General features: G+C 45.8%; 1 protein-coding gene across 1 annotated transcript in view; it reads right to left on the bottom strand.

Annotated features, from left to right (window-relative positions):
- tinc (transmembrane protein tincar) overlaps positions 1-14,195 on the bottom strand; it is a 67,121-nt gene continuing 52,926 nt past the window's right edge. The window contains exons 8-11 of the mRNA XM_041775595.2: positions 7,137-8,951; positions 5,094-5,550; positions 3,099-3,855; positions 1-2,181 (exon numbers count right to left, since the gene is read on the bottom strand). Coding sequence (XP_041631529.1) covers positions 1,324-2,181; positions 3,099-3,855; positions 5,094-5,550; positions 7,137-8,951 — 3,887 coding nt within the window. The 3' untranslated portion in view covers positions 1-1,323. The remainder of the gene's footprint in view (positions 2,182-3,098; positions 3,856-5,093; positions 5,551-7,136; positions 8,952-14,195) is intronic.

Raw genomic sequence — 14,195 nt, 5'->3', positions numbered from 1 at the left:
GCTGAATTGGAGTTCGATGATTCTAAAGAGAGTATCCGATCTAAAAGATATTTATCTACTTACGCAGGGGCACAATAAATAAAACTTAATAAGCAGGTGTACGGGAGCTCAGACACCCCAGCGTGCAGGAGTCCAAGGTCAAGAGTCTTGTGCATGTGAGATATGTATGTATGGGCCGCGGATAGTAGTCATTAGTATCATACATTAGATAATATTCATATTGTCGCTTTGTTACATTACATTTTACATTCATCTTAAACAGTAAGCGTTGAGAGACCATAGAGAATACTCGTACATATGCCGAAAGCCTTGCTGGGTACCTGTCATCTATGCCGACTAGCTGGAGAAGCATAACGTGTTGGCTAGTTAGTGCCATAAAATTACTATTTGCCATTTTACAGTGTATCCTTACAGTAAAAACCATAGAATTGCAGCTTAAATTCGTATGCCTTTTGTTCCTTCTGTTTTTGTTTTCGTTTCGATTAGAGAAATTGCTTAGGGGAAAATACTTTGAGTGCTTGCACATGATCGAGCTATGATATTTTATTCCTTTCAGATTAGTTTGTATATGTTAGGGCCTTACGCTAAGCTATAGATATTCATTCATATATGATATGATAAACTTTAGTTTACATTGATTACTTAAACACGATTAGCTTATTATCTTACACATTGTATACGAGCATAGCATATATGTATAAATATAAATATAAATATATATTTAGATTTAGCCGTAGATGTATGTAGGTGTAGTTTAGATGTAGATATAGTTAAATGGTAATTTCTGCGTGGGTCTTCAGAGTGGCAGGTTGTGCCACGTTCTTGAGTGGATCATCGTGTGGGCAAAGCAAATGAAGGTTGATTCGGTCACCAGCTGATCCTTTGGAAGATTAGTGGATTTGGTATGGCGTCTCTTGGGGGCCCGGAGCTGTACAAAAACCGAGAGGCTAACTTAGAACATTACGGATTAAGCTATACGACATTCCAGGATCCTAAATCTATGGGATTTCAGCTTAAATTTCACTACAACACACATTGACCCATTCGTAGTTCTTGGTAAAAGAAAAAGCTTTTCTCTACTCAACAAAATTCAAACATCTTGCATTAAATATTTTTAAAATATCCTTGCAATATCGGGTAGTTTGGATCATCATGCTACAGCTGAAAAACAATTGCTTTTTGGATTTGATGATGTAAAGAAGTCCGCAAACGAACATGAATGGAAAGCAACTCTATAGGTTTGTATGTCGTAGTGCAATCAGGATTGCAAAGCTAGAATCTAAGGTTATAGCAAGGTATAGTAGATGATCCTCCAGTCCCATCCTAGTGCAGCTGGGCCGTCACATACAGCCCACAGTCCTGGTCCGAGGCCATCGAGTAGTTGGCCGAGTCGCGATCCTCCGGAATGGTGGGATGCGTTTCATGCGGCAGCTTGGCGAATGCGTGGTGGCCGGCTCCGTAGCCCAGGTGTCCGTACGGCGACTCCGCCGCCTTGGTCACATGCGGCAGGCGGCGCAGGAAGTGCGGATTCGAGTATCGCACCCCGTTCGGTAGCGTGGTATGCGGTGGCTGACCCCCGATGTTGGCGTTGCCGTTGTTGTTACCGTTGCCTAGGGCCACAGCTGCGTTGGCATAGTGCATGCTGGGCGTCTTGAAGCTGGACACTTGAGGGGGAGGCGGTGGCATGGAGCCGCCGCCCATGGAGCTGGTCATCGCCGAGGTGGAGGCATAGCCACCGCTCCCGGCAAGCTGCTGGCTGTGGCAGCCCACCGGCAGCGGCATCGTGCTGCAGTGTGCCGTGTAGTCGAACCTCTGCTCGGGCACCGTTCGCTGTAGCGGCAGCGTGGCACTGTTGATGGCCGCCGACGGGATGGCGGGGGGGTCGGCGTTAAAGCTGGACATACGCATGTTGGTGCAACGACCGTAGGGCTCCTCTTGGATGGGCGGCTGTGGGGGACGCGGCGGCGGCTTGCTGCTGGCCCGCGGCCGTATGATGACCTCCAGCTCACGCTCCTCACCCGAGTGGACGCCGCTGGAGGACTCGGAGGGTGCGCGCTCCGGTGGTGATGTGGTGTTGGTGCTCTCGGTGGTGGAGGTGGTGTCGCTGCGAGGCGTCAGCGCCTCGTTGGGAACGCCCGAATCGGCGCGGCGCAGGCAACGGGGTGTGGAACTGGAGGCGATCTGGGGACAGGGATAGAGAGACACAGAGAGAGAGAGAGAGCGGGAGGTCAGTGAAAGTGGTCAAGGAGCAGCTAGGATAATGAGCGATCTAGGGGGGCGGGGGCTCTGCTTCAGTTGTGACCGGTCTGCAAGTGAAAATGAAATCAAGTCAAATCAAATCGGGGCCAGTCTCGGAACCCTTCACAGCCCGGGCCATTCATCAAGTGGAGCACTAATTCGGACACTGTCGCCGTCACCCAGTCCAATCCCCCAATCCATGTCGCTGTCTGTGGCACTGGCACTGATTTATGCTGTCTCATAACAGCAAACATAAATCTCGGGGCTGCTGCCGTTGCCGTTGCTCCGAGGGCGTGACATACTACACGCCCCTACATGGCAACGCAGCCTCGCCGCGCCTCCCTCTGCAATACCACATGCAAATCACGAACAACAGCACAAAATTATTCACTGCGCCTTGCACTGAAGGGGAATACCCTAGCTGTACGACCGGCTAACTCTTTGTTTTGTTTTGTAAAGGCGGAATCTGTCAGACAAATCTACAATGCTCATAAACGCTCGACTATGCTAAGTTATGGCTTTAATAACTACATTTTCTTCTGATATAAGATAAACACACACAAAATATTACAAAGTTTTAAGAAACCACCAACAGTTAAGCTCAATAGAAAATGTATAACTCTGAGCAAAATAAAAATTAAAATAATAAACAATAAAGTATATAGAAATCGTAATTAAAAAGTGATTTTAAATGGTGACCTATAAGTTATAATCCAAGGTATTAGATTAGTCCAAGTCTTTTAGATATTTCTCACACCTAAAACCTCTCTTACTTAGTAGTTGACATCCCCCATTCCCCATTGATATGCTAGAGTATCTCGGAAACCACAATAGGAATACACTCCGCTTCCTTCACTTACATGCGCTTCGTTGGTGTGAACTGCGACCGTGACCGGTGCCAAGGGGCTGACTAGATGCTGGTGCGGATTGCTCGGCTGCTGCTGGAGGGGATGGTGTGGCGGCGGCAGCTGCTTCGGCTGAAGAGGATGCTGCTGCTGCTGCTGCTGCAGGGAATGCTGAAGTGGATTTGGGTGGTGGTCGGGCGACAACTGCATCATCTCGGGCATGGCTTGGGGGGCCCGACCATAGATAGCTGCTCCTGGGTGAGGCAGAATCGCCGGCGGCTGTGGAGTGGGCCCACCCTTGACGGGCAGCGGCGGCGGAGGAGGCGGAGCCTGTGAAGCGGTCGGATGCGGAGGCTCTAGGTCCCTGGTGGAGGCGTAGGTGATGCTGTCGTCGCGCACGCAGGCCAGCAGCTTGCCCTCCTCAGAGATGTTGTCATCGCTTATGCCGCCCAATCCACTAAGGTTGGCATAGTCATGGGCATGGGGCTGTCCATGGGCAAACGGCTGGGCATGCCGCTGCTGTTGCTGGTGATTAGCAGTTGACGACGACGGCTGAGGCGGCGGCGGAAGCTCGTCGTACTCGGATAGATGGAGCAGACTGATCCCCACGGAGGTGGAGCTGATGCCGCCGCCGGCACTGCCGCTCTTCATGCTGCCCATGGTGATGCCCACAACGGCGCCGGCGGTAGCTGCCCTTAGTGTCGCGTACTCGCCGTCGTCAATTTCCCCCGCAGCACTGGCAAAACATATCGAGGCTCCACGGCTCGTATGGCTAAAGGATGATACAGAGTGGTTAGGAATGGTGTTAGGATCAAATGGGATTGTCGCCTTGTGTTGGTTGCCTTTAGGTCTTAGGGAGAAGTTTACTACAATTCAGGATTTGATAGTTTCTATATTCTATTTCTATTTAAAGTTTAGTTGACTGACTTTAATAATTTTATTTAATATCTCCTTACTAATAACAAAAAAGTCTCGTCAGAATTTTACTTTACAAAGCATTCAAATACCCTAATCAAAAATGTAATCGAAAGCCATAGAAATTTTCAAAGCAATTTATAAATATTTTTAAAATTCATTCTCTTTCCCATTGAATCCGTTTCAACGCTATCTGTATTAGTTCAATGGCTTTCCAGTTAGTTAAACAAATTACCAAGACCAACAGCGGCAACAACAACAACACGGCGACATCGACAACAACAACACACAGTGTGCGAACGATTTGTTTTTAGTAGTAATTTAGTTGTTAATTGAAATACAATTCGCCCACACTCAATTAGCTAGAGTTAGTAGTAATTAAGTTCTAGTAAATCAAACAATTGACAAAATGAAATGAAAAGAATCGTTTTTAAAAAACAGGCGACAAGCGGAACAAAATAGTTTCTCATCATTATCCTTCATCCTCTATACATACATGTCTCACTATATATATATAGTATATGTATATAGATAAATCGTTTTGTTATGTTAAATGGAACAGCAATCGTTTTAGTGGACAAACAAAAGAGTTTAGACTAAACAAAAACGCAAAATGTGGGTAATATTAAGAGAGGCGAATAATGTCAGAAGCACGCACGAATATTTAAAACTGAAAAATAGTGCTGGAAAATGAGGGAAAATTAGGTGAGTGGCGACGAGCGCTGCACTAATGACTAGTGTTGGGCAATTAGTTTCAAAACCAGGGGCTTCCCCAATGGGACGTGCAGAGGAAACACACCGATAAATTACAAATGAATGAACAGAGCAGTCTAGGAAACGAACGAAAACAAAATCACATGGAATGCCTGATTATTTGGTGCTGGAAACGGGCGTGGTTCATGTGGTCTTGAGGGTGGTGCAGTGTGTGTGTGTGTGTGTTTGTGAACGAAAACTAAATGAAACTAGTTGCTAAGGTTAGAGTCAAGAGAACGGACAAAAACGGAGTACGGAGTACGTCGCTTCGAACCCGCAATGCTCTTTGTTTGGTTGTTTTTTATATTTTTTGTTGGTTGTAGCTAAAAAACGATTTTTTACCGCTTGCCATCAGTTTGTTCTTGGTCACCAATTAGTAGGACATCATCAGACGTACTCGTAACTTCGTTGAAGGTGACCTTCAGCTTGGGCGAGCTGGGCGTCAGCTTGGGCCAGTAGATGTCCTCCTGGGCAGCCATACCCATGACCCCGCCCACAACGCCTCCGCCACCCCCGCCCATTCCCATGCCCAGCTCCGTGCTGGTGGCGGTGCTCATCATGTCCGGCTTGGAGGAGTCGCCCCCGTTCACGGTGGTGCTGGTGGAGTTGCAGCCGCTGCTGCTCGAGTTGCTGCCCGTCCGCTGGCCGCTGGCCATAAGGAGCGGCTGGGCACTGGCCTTGCCCAGCAGGCCGCCATAAGAGCTGTCCAACGGCGGCAGCTTGAAGTGCCAGCGCCGCTTGATTGTGAGGCACAGCCAGATGACGATCCACAGCAGCAGGTGCGTTACCCCAACAAGAGCTGCGAAAATAGAGAAAGAGCGGTTATGAAAAGGGGCACTGAACGAAAATGGTTTAATATTAAATGAATTACAAAAACTAATAATTTTAAAAGCCTTTTCTAAGCGTTTTTCTATCTGAGGAACGTTGCAAATTCATTTTTCTTATATTTCTGTTTAGTTTTTATTGTTTTATAAATTTCTTTTATGATTACTTTAAAGGAGGAATGTAAATTAAGTCTCAAATGATGCCCAAGACAACGTCTTTTGACTAGATAATAAATAAAAACAAGAAAGGAAGCTAACTTCGGCACACCGAAGTTTGTATACCCTTGCAGATTGGTTTTGATGTTTATATTATAAATTTAAATGCTGAAAACACTCACAAAACAGAGTTTCATTACATTTTACTTATACTTATTATGTTTACAGTTTGACAGTTACAGTTTTACATTCCCAGCTTTACATTTTCTCCACATTTACAGATCGTTTATATGACAGCAATATGATATAGTTGTCCGATTTTCATAAAAATTTTACCAAAATTCTGAAATAATAAAAGAAGCTTATTTCTAAAAGTAGATAAGAATATGTTGAAAAACAACGAAGTTATAATTTTTTTCCTATTCTTTTTCCGATCGTTCCTATGGCAGCTATAAGATATAGTCGTCCGATTTTCATAAAATTTTTACCAAAATTCTGTAATAATATAAAGTGGCTATATCTCAAAAATGATGCAAAAATATTGAAAAACAGCCAAGTTATAATTTTTTTTCTAAAAATTTATCGAACATTTGTATGGGAGCTATATGATATAGTCGTCCGATCCGGCCCGTTCCGACATATATAGCAGTGAGAGTATATAGAAGACTCTATGCAAAGTTTCATTCAGATAGCTTTAAAACTGAGGGACTAGTTTGCGTAGAAACAGACAGACGGACAGACGGACAGACGGACAGATGGACAGACGGACAGACGGACAGACGGACATGGCTAGATCGACTCGGCTGTTGATGCTGATCAAGAATATATATACTTTATAGGGTCGGAAACGTCTCCTTCACTGCGTTGCAAACTTCTGACTGAAATTATAATACCCTGCAAGGGTATAATAATAAATAAATAAATAAGTTAGCCTCGGTTTCTGTTAAAATTTTTATCAGTGCATGTGAAAGCAGAAATTGAAACGTAATTCGGTTTAGGCAGGCGTCTGACAGCTTAATTGGACCGAGTCTGCAGTTTGATTGTCTCGCTTCGAGTGTCACTCAATACCTTTGCCGTCAGGCCTTTGTCTCGACGATGGGCGCTCGGGTTATGTACCCGGCGATTAAGGCCCGGTCAACCCCAAAGCCCAAGCCTAAACAAGGCCGCTAATTGGCTTAGGCCACACAAGACACCACAGACAGAGTTCAAGATGTTAGTTCACATTGATTTGGATATCAAATTATGCAGATTTCACAAGGTTCATTAATCCGTGGTACGCGTTAAACAAAGAAATCAAATTTTACGAATGAAATCTCTATATTTCCTCACAAAATATACAAATAATATTTGAGAACCAACCCCAGAAGGATCTGGCCACATAAATCCATTTCACACCATTACTCACCCGCTAAGAAAGTGGGACAATGCAGGTTGTTCTTGTAGGTGGCACTGAGATCGTTGAGTAGCGGCGCCTTAACCACCGCCAGTGCCAGGACGAAGCACAGGGAGGCGCAGTGGGCGAAATATATCCAGGTTTGGTTGCTCTTCAGAGTGATGATGGATCGATCCCGCATTCGCGTGGCCAGGCGTCCGTGTCCGTACAAGTACATCACCATCGAGGAGGCCAACACCAAAGCGGTGGATAGTAGGTACAGGGCCAGCGTCACCACGGCATTCAAAATGAGTCCCGGCTGATGCACTGGCATGGCCTCCGCATAGATCTGCAGCTTGTACAAATTGGAGACACCCACATAGCCCAAGATGATATCCAGAGCAGCCACCACCATCTGGAGGCTAAAGACACAGGCAAAGGCCTTTGAGGTGTTCCAAAAGACGGCCGGATATCGAACCGACCAGACCAGCAGGGCACACAACAGATTCACAAACTCCGCGCTAGGCGGTTGCGAGAAAATGGCCACATCGATGGGCTTGTCAATGCCAAAGAAGAGCTGCAGCATGCCGGCGAAGCCATCCAGTCGGACGTAATCCTGCCCATTACCCTTGCCGGGTGATGGCGTTGGAGGCGCCGGGCTCAGGGCAGGCACCGCCTGGAAGTCCCCGTCCTCCAGCTCAAAGTCCTCGCTTTCCTCTGGCTCATCCTCATTGGACTTGGCCACAAACTCGCTAGAACTTATGGTGGAGTCACCGAGCAAATATTCCGGTTCGATTTCTACTCCGGCAGCTCGTTTCGAGATCCTCCGCTTTTGGTTTTTCGGCTTAATGGCTATAATCTTCGAGTTGGAGGTGGATACAGGTGTCGACGGGATGGCCACCTCCGGGAGGACCTCCGGTTTCACGCGGTGAATGCTGCTGTCGCGAGTGGTGGTCTCCTCCTCCGGAAAGCTCTCGAGGATCGCCTGTTCGTGCGAGGCCACGTGGTGGCGACGCGGTGTCTGCTGCCGTTGTTTGTTGTGGTGCTTGTGGTGCTTCCGCGGCTTTCCATGGTGATGGTGCTGCGGTTGCCGGCTGGTTGCCATCATAGGAGGTTTCATTGTCGTGGTAGTAGTGCTGCTACTAGTTGTAGTTGTCCCTGCCGTTGTGGTGGTGCTGGCTGTGGTTGTTCTGGTGGTTGTGGAAGGAGTCGTAGTGGTACTAGTACTCGTGCTGCTGCTCCTCTCCTTTCCGAGGGTCCCAAGCGTCTGCCAATTTTCCACATTCAACTTGTTGCCACCAGCGGTTGTTTTTGGCATCAACTCATCGAAATCGGGCATGATGACGGTGCCCTCATCCGGATCCGGCTCCTCCTGCTCTTCCCCGTCATCGTCGTTGTCCCCCCGCATGGCCTCCTCGAGCTCCTGGCGCTCCTCCTCGTCGATATCTTGATTAATTAAATCGGGCACTTCAAAGTACTGGCCCCTGCCAGCCTCCAGCTTGGTCGAAGTTGTCCTGGTCGTGGCTGTTGTCTTGGCCGCCTTCCTGCCGCCAGCAGCAGTCTTGTCGGGTCGCAGGTCGAACAAGTTGTTATTGCCCCCGACACCCGGACCCTGACCCGGGAAGGGAACCTGCTTTCCACGGAGGGCCGTGAACATGGTATCGTTGAAGTAGTCCTCCTCGTCCTGCTCCAAACTCGTTGCGGTTAGGTTCAGCCTGGACTGTTGCTGGTGATGGTGCTGCTGCTTGGAGGCTGCTGATGCGGATGTGGGGGTGGGTCCCACCGACATGGCCATCAAATTGCGTCGATTGATCACAACAAAGTCCAATTCAGTGGCCCAAATTTGCTCTGCAATAAACGGAAACAGAGATGAGGGGTTGAGATTGATGGCTGCTCAAGTATATAGAATTAATTGCTTTGAACTCAGGCAGCAGCCAAGATGCTTGGCATCTAATTGGAATACATCACGCAGGATTACATGGTAAGCACCTGTTAAGGACAAACATACACACTTGCACTCGCACACACCCCTTGAATAAACATGAGGCGATGTAATGAACAGGATGCAGGACTATTCTCCATCTGCCATCAGCATTTTCATCCACTCGCCCGCTCTCCCCATCTGTGTGGCAATCGTTAATTAAATGAGGCATCGATACTAGCAGGGCCTCTATAATCCACGCCCAGTTGATTATTAGATGCGAGTGTGTCTGTGAGGCGGAAAAGAGAAAAGCAAATTGATGCCTCCTCCGGGCCTGACTTTCTTTGCCCGAATTGCCATGAATCCCAATGAATCCTTATTAGAGATGGGCATACACCCTGGAAAGGTAATCGGTTCTGATAAATCGATCCAGATACTATGTTGAAAGCATATCAAAAAAATCACATCGCCATTTTTACCAAATCAAATTTCGGTCATTACTTTGAGGCATCGTATATACCCATAATAACATTGATAATATTAAAAGTTTAAGATAAAAAAAACTATTATATATGTTCAGATTAGATATTACTATCGGAGCAAAAACTTCACTGAGTGCAACAAAAAGTTGAAATGAAACGTTTAATCCACATTACTTATAGAATTATAATCGATATTTCCGATAGAATCGATTTTATTAAAAGTTGAAGTAACACAACAAAAAATTTTTATTGTGATTTGCTTTTTAATCTAGCTTTGAATAATTTATAATGCCGAAACTAATTATATTATTGCTAAGTTTAAAAGAAGAATCCTTAGGAAAGTGTCCGTTATAGAATAATAATCGATATTACCGATAATATTAAACGCTTTTGGGTTGCAAACTTAATTTGGTATCCCGATTCGTCGAATATCAATCGAAAAATTCGTATTGTACTTATATTTTATATTATATCAATAAGATATAATGATAAATAATACAAATAACAATTTGTTGTATCACTCTAGAATTTCACCTAAGTCATCCATCCGACACGATATATCGATACTCTCTCTGGCAGCCCTAATCCCAATCAAGGCAAAAAGCTAACCTAAACCCAATCGCAGACCAAGCCAACTGGAATGTCCAGACAAAAGGGAAGCTGTACTGTGCGAACCATTGTTTTGGCCATTGAAAGGAAAAAAGGAAAGCAAAACTATTTCTCTGCCAATCCCATTTCAGTTCGATTCAGCCCAAATGGCAAAACAATGCACACAGCTCGACCATTAGCCACCACCTCTCCCGTTGTCCCGGCCAGATTTGAAGGTCCTAATTAGGCGCGCATTTGCAACATGTTTACGTGTCGCACCCAGCCTTTTGCCCCCGATCGACTTATGCTATCTGCCATATCCCCATCTCATATGTGTTTCCCCATTTAGGTTGCAGGATTCTGTGCTCTGCAGAGGCTTAACTCTTGCTCCGGGGCAAAGCCTAATATCCATGTTTATTACGGTGTCGGCGCTCCCTACGGTGTGCGATTTATTGGAATGAACTGGGAACTGGGGATTTTACACAGGATTTGGCAATGCTACCACATCCCTCGACTGGTCAAGCGGTGCCGGGATTCCAATCTGTCGAACCAATAAACACACGTGTAAGGGGGCTCAGAATTTACAAGATGGATATGAGTGCTCTTCAGCTCGTCAAAATCACTTGTTAACGTAAGAAAAACTAAAGAGAGTTAAGATAAAACATTTTAAATTTCACCTTAAGTGCGTACACAAATATTTAAATACCACATGAAAGGATACTCTGCTTTAGCCTGAAATCTTGTGGTAAGCTGGGCGGCTTTGGTAAAATTCCAAAACATTGAACATGTTAATTGAAAGGCAATCACTCACGACTAAGTCCGGACACTTCTATTAACCATTGCAGCCTTTTGGGATGCAGGCAGGTAACTTTTCTGCCCCTGGGAATATTCTACCTGCTTACTGTGCTCAACCCCTCGGGCATTCCATGAAAACTCACACTCATCCCGTTAGCCTCGAACTTCCGTAGACACTAAACCCAATTAAAGCCGCCTCAGAGCCACAAATTTGTTTGTCTTAGCCCAGTTAAGATGGCGCTGAGCTTTGTGAAAATTCCTATAAAGCTTTCTAATTAGTTTACTTTATGATGTTGCTCTTGGCATACAGATATTTCCTATATATAGAGAGAGAGAGAGAGTGGCCTAGTTGATAATGGAGTGGTTAAGAGAAAGAAAAGCGGAAAATCGCCAAGTTAACACTTTCATAAAATAATTTATTAGTTGGGTTGCGCTGCTTTAAGGACACTTACCCGGCGGGCGGTTGGAAATAAAATAAAAAATCCAACCAGAATGAGGGAATTGCTGAACAAATATTAAAGACAATGGCCCGAAACCGAGGGCGAAGACCAAAAGACACGAACCGAGGCGGGATTACAACAATGGCTGCCATAATAATATGTCGTCGTTGTTGTTATTGCCAAAGACGATGCTGGCGGAGCGGCAAGTGGCTCGTAAAACCGACAACACCGAGAATCTGAAGATTAACCCGCAGGCAAAGTCGTCCTGCCAGCCTGCGACAGCCTGCCTGCCTCCTCTGACTCCCCCCCTTGATTATGGCAATGACAATAACACCAACGAGAATGAGCGGCCAAAAGGAGGACGCAGGAAGGACGAACGACGACTCGGGAGCGAAGCGGAGCGGTCCAGAGCACTGAGGATAAGAGTAATGAAAATGCGCAAATCCAACCCGGGCCACGCCCACCGGAGGCAGGGACTTCCCCTCTTTCCGCTTGCCTTCCCGCTGCGGTAATAGTTGTGATAAGACGATCCCACATCCTCCGCCGCCTCCTGCGGCCATCTCAAACTCGCGCTCGTTAAGTCTTTAGCATGAATAATGATAAGTTCTCGGCTCTAAGCAAGAGCCAATGTACAGTTGCGGTCAGATTTATAGATATCAGCTTGTAAGGGTGACAAGGTTTTTGAAAATGTGGAAATTTCATTTATAATACTGATTATTTATATTTATTTTAAACTTTGATAACTACTAATAATTGCTTTAGCCAAGGCCTTAATATAAAAATTAATAACTTACATTGCACAATAATCAAACGATTCAAATTCGGCCTAGTTACATTATCTTAACCGCTGCTGTGCCGGAGGCCAGCACCCCCAGTGGGCAGTCAGCCACTTCCGGACCACCCGTCAGGGAAATCCACCCCGTCTTCAATCGCACCCCTCGCCCCCTCACAGGCCAGGCTACGTGGTAATCTGAGCGAGCCTGTTTAGCAGCCTTTTATGCGCTCAATATGGCGCAGTGTTGGCAGGGGCCTACTGCTATCCATCCACTCCCCGATCTCATCTGGATTTTCATTTGTTTCCCGCCCGAGATGTCTGCATTAATTATTTATGAGTACGCCATGGCGTATAAGTGATTTCGCCATAAAATGTCTTTCCGAGTGATTTTTGTGTCATCTATTAATGAGATTAATTAATGAATTGTGACCACTTCCATGAGGTTGCCATCCCTGGAACACCTAACGCTTTATTTGTTTTCTTTTCTCGCTGCTGACGACAGCTGGCGGCTGTTGGAAACTTTTTTATTATATTATTTTAATAAGTTTCCTTTTACTTTGGCATGTAAATGAGGCGTTGTGTTGGGCCTGAGAGAAGTTGGGCGGAATTTTTATAACTACAGACTTTAATATGTTTAAGAGATTTAAGATTTGTTAGCTTCTCCTGCTCATCCAGTTTCTGGTCCAGTTTTAACAGCTGCCTGGGCTAACATTGCGTATACGTAATTTCTCAAAAGTCGTTAATAATCTTGGGGAATTTTATGAAACATAATCATGAAATGAAATGCATTCGCTGCCTGCCACTCCTTTAATGGCTTTTCCTTGCAGCCTTTTAATGTGAGTTGAGGGAAACTTTTAAAAGGAATATTTTACGATTCTCCTTGCCCATTACTTACTCTTTTTGTGGTCCCAATTTTATGATTTAACAAAAAAAACCAACTTCTACTTTCAAGTTTTCAGCTCTAGTCAAAGCCTATCAATCAATCAATGGATAGTGAAAAATTGTCTAATTGCTCGCGGAAATTATAATCCTCAACTTACAGACATAAGCGCATCGTCAACTGGCCACGACAGGCCAATCTTGGCCGGCTTAAGTCTTTAAGAATGTCAGACCCGTTGACAAATTGCGGAGAGGCAGAAAAAGGAAAAGCAAGGAGCGGAGGAAAGCCATTTAGCCAAGCGTGAAAACGGCCAAAAGGAGTCGCGCGACAAGGCATTGCACTTAGCTTGACCAACTACTCCCTTCTACCAGGTCCCGTCGCAGCCATTTACTCCATTTCGCCAAGTGCAACTTTGCCTTTGACTGCACATTTTATTTGTGCCAATGATTTTCTAATTTAAGAGCGGGTGGCGGCGGCGGATGGGTTTTGGAAAAACAATTTCCCGCCCAGCATGAATTTCGCAACCCAAGCACCGCAAAATGTCTGCCGGCGACAAGAGATCGACTTTGGGGTAGCAGGAGCAGCTGCAGGAGGTGCAATAGAAGAAATAACAAAAATAACATCGAAATTAATTGAAAAATCACATGGAGAGGGCCACGGGACATGCCAGCGAGTCAGTCAGTCAGTCAGTGAGCCAGTCGGCCTGAGTTTAAGCCCGCCTCGTCACGGTTTTTATGATGCCAATGCAGCCCGATGCCCCGCTGTCGTTGCCACATTTTTAATTTACTCCGCGCGGACAGGATGAAATCTCCCACTGCCCTGTCCCACCCTGCTGGTCATCGTCTTTCTCTCTTTTCCGTTTTCCCTCTGGTTCAATAAACCCCATACAATTCGCTACCAACTGCTGTCCGGGGACTTCGAATGGAACTCGGACTCCAACTCGGACCCACTTCAAGTGTAGTTAATTTTGATTTGCCTGCCGATGCTGCAGCTGTAACCTTCCATCATTGTTGCCAACCCCGTCAACATGCAACGTTCCCCATTCGTGGCCATTTAGCGGAGTTTTCACGTTCGTTTTTTATGGGCGCAGAGTATGTGAACTTTCTGAAGTGCTTTAGAAAGTTGGGAGACATTCTATATAATACAGTGATGAACGAGTATTGTATAGGGGAGTTGTCACCCAGCTTCCATAGGAATGTCAAAGACTGTCA

This window comes from Drosophila kikkawai, chromosome 3R (genome assembly GCF_030179895.1).
Source record: "Drosophila kikkawai strain 14028-0561.14 chromosome 3R, DkikHiC1v2, whole genome shotgun sequence".
Taxonomy (NCBI): Eukaryota; Metazoa; Arthropoda; class Insecta; order Diptera; family Drosophilidae; genus Drosophila; species Drosophila kikkawai.
Note: the sequence above shows the minus strand (reverse complement) of the source record. Positions and strands in the feature narration are given on the sequence as shown.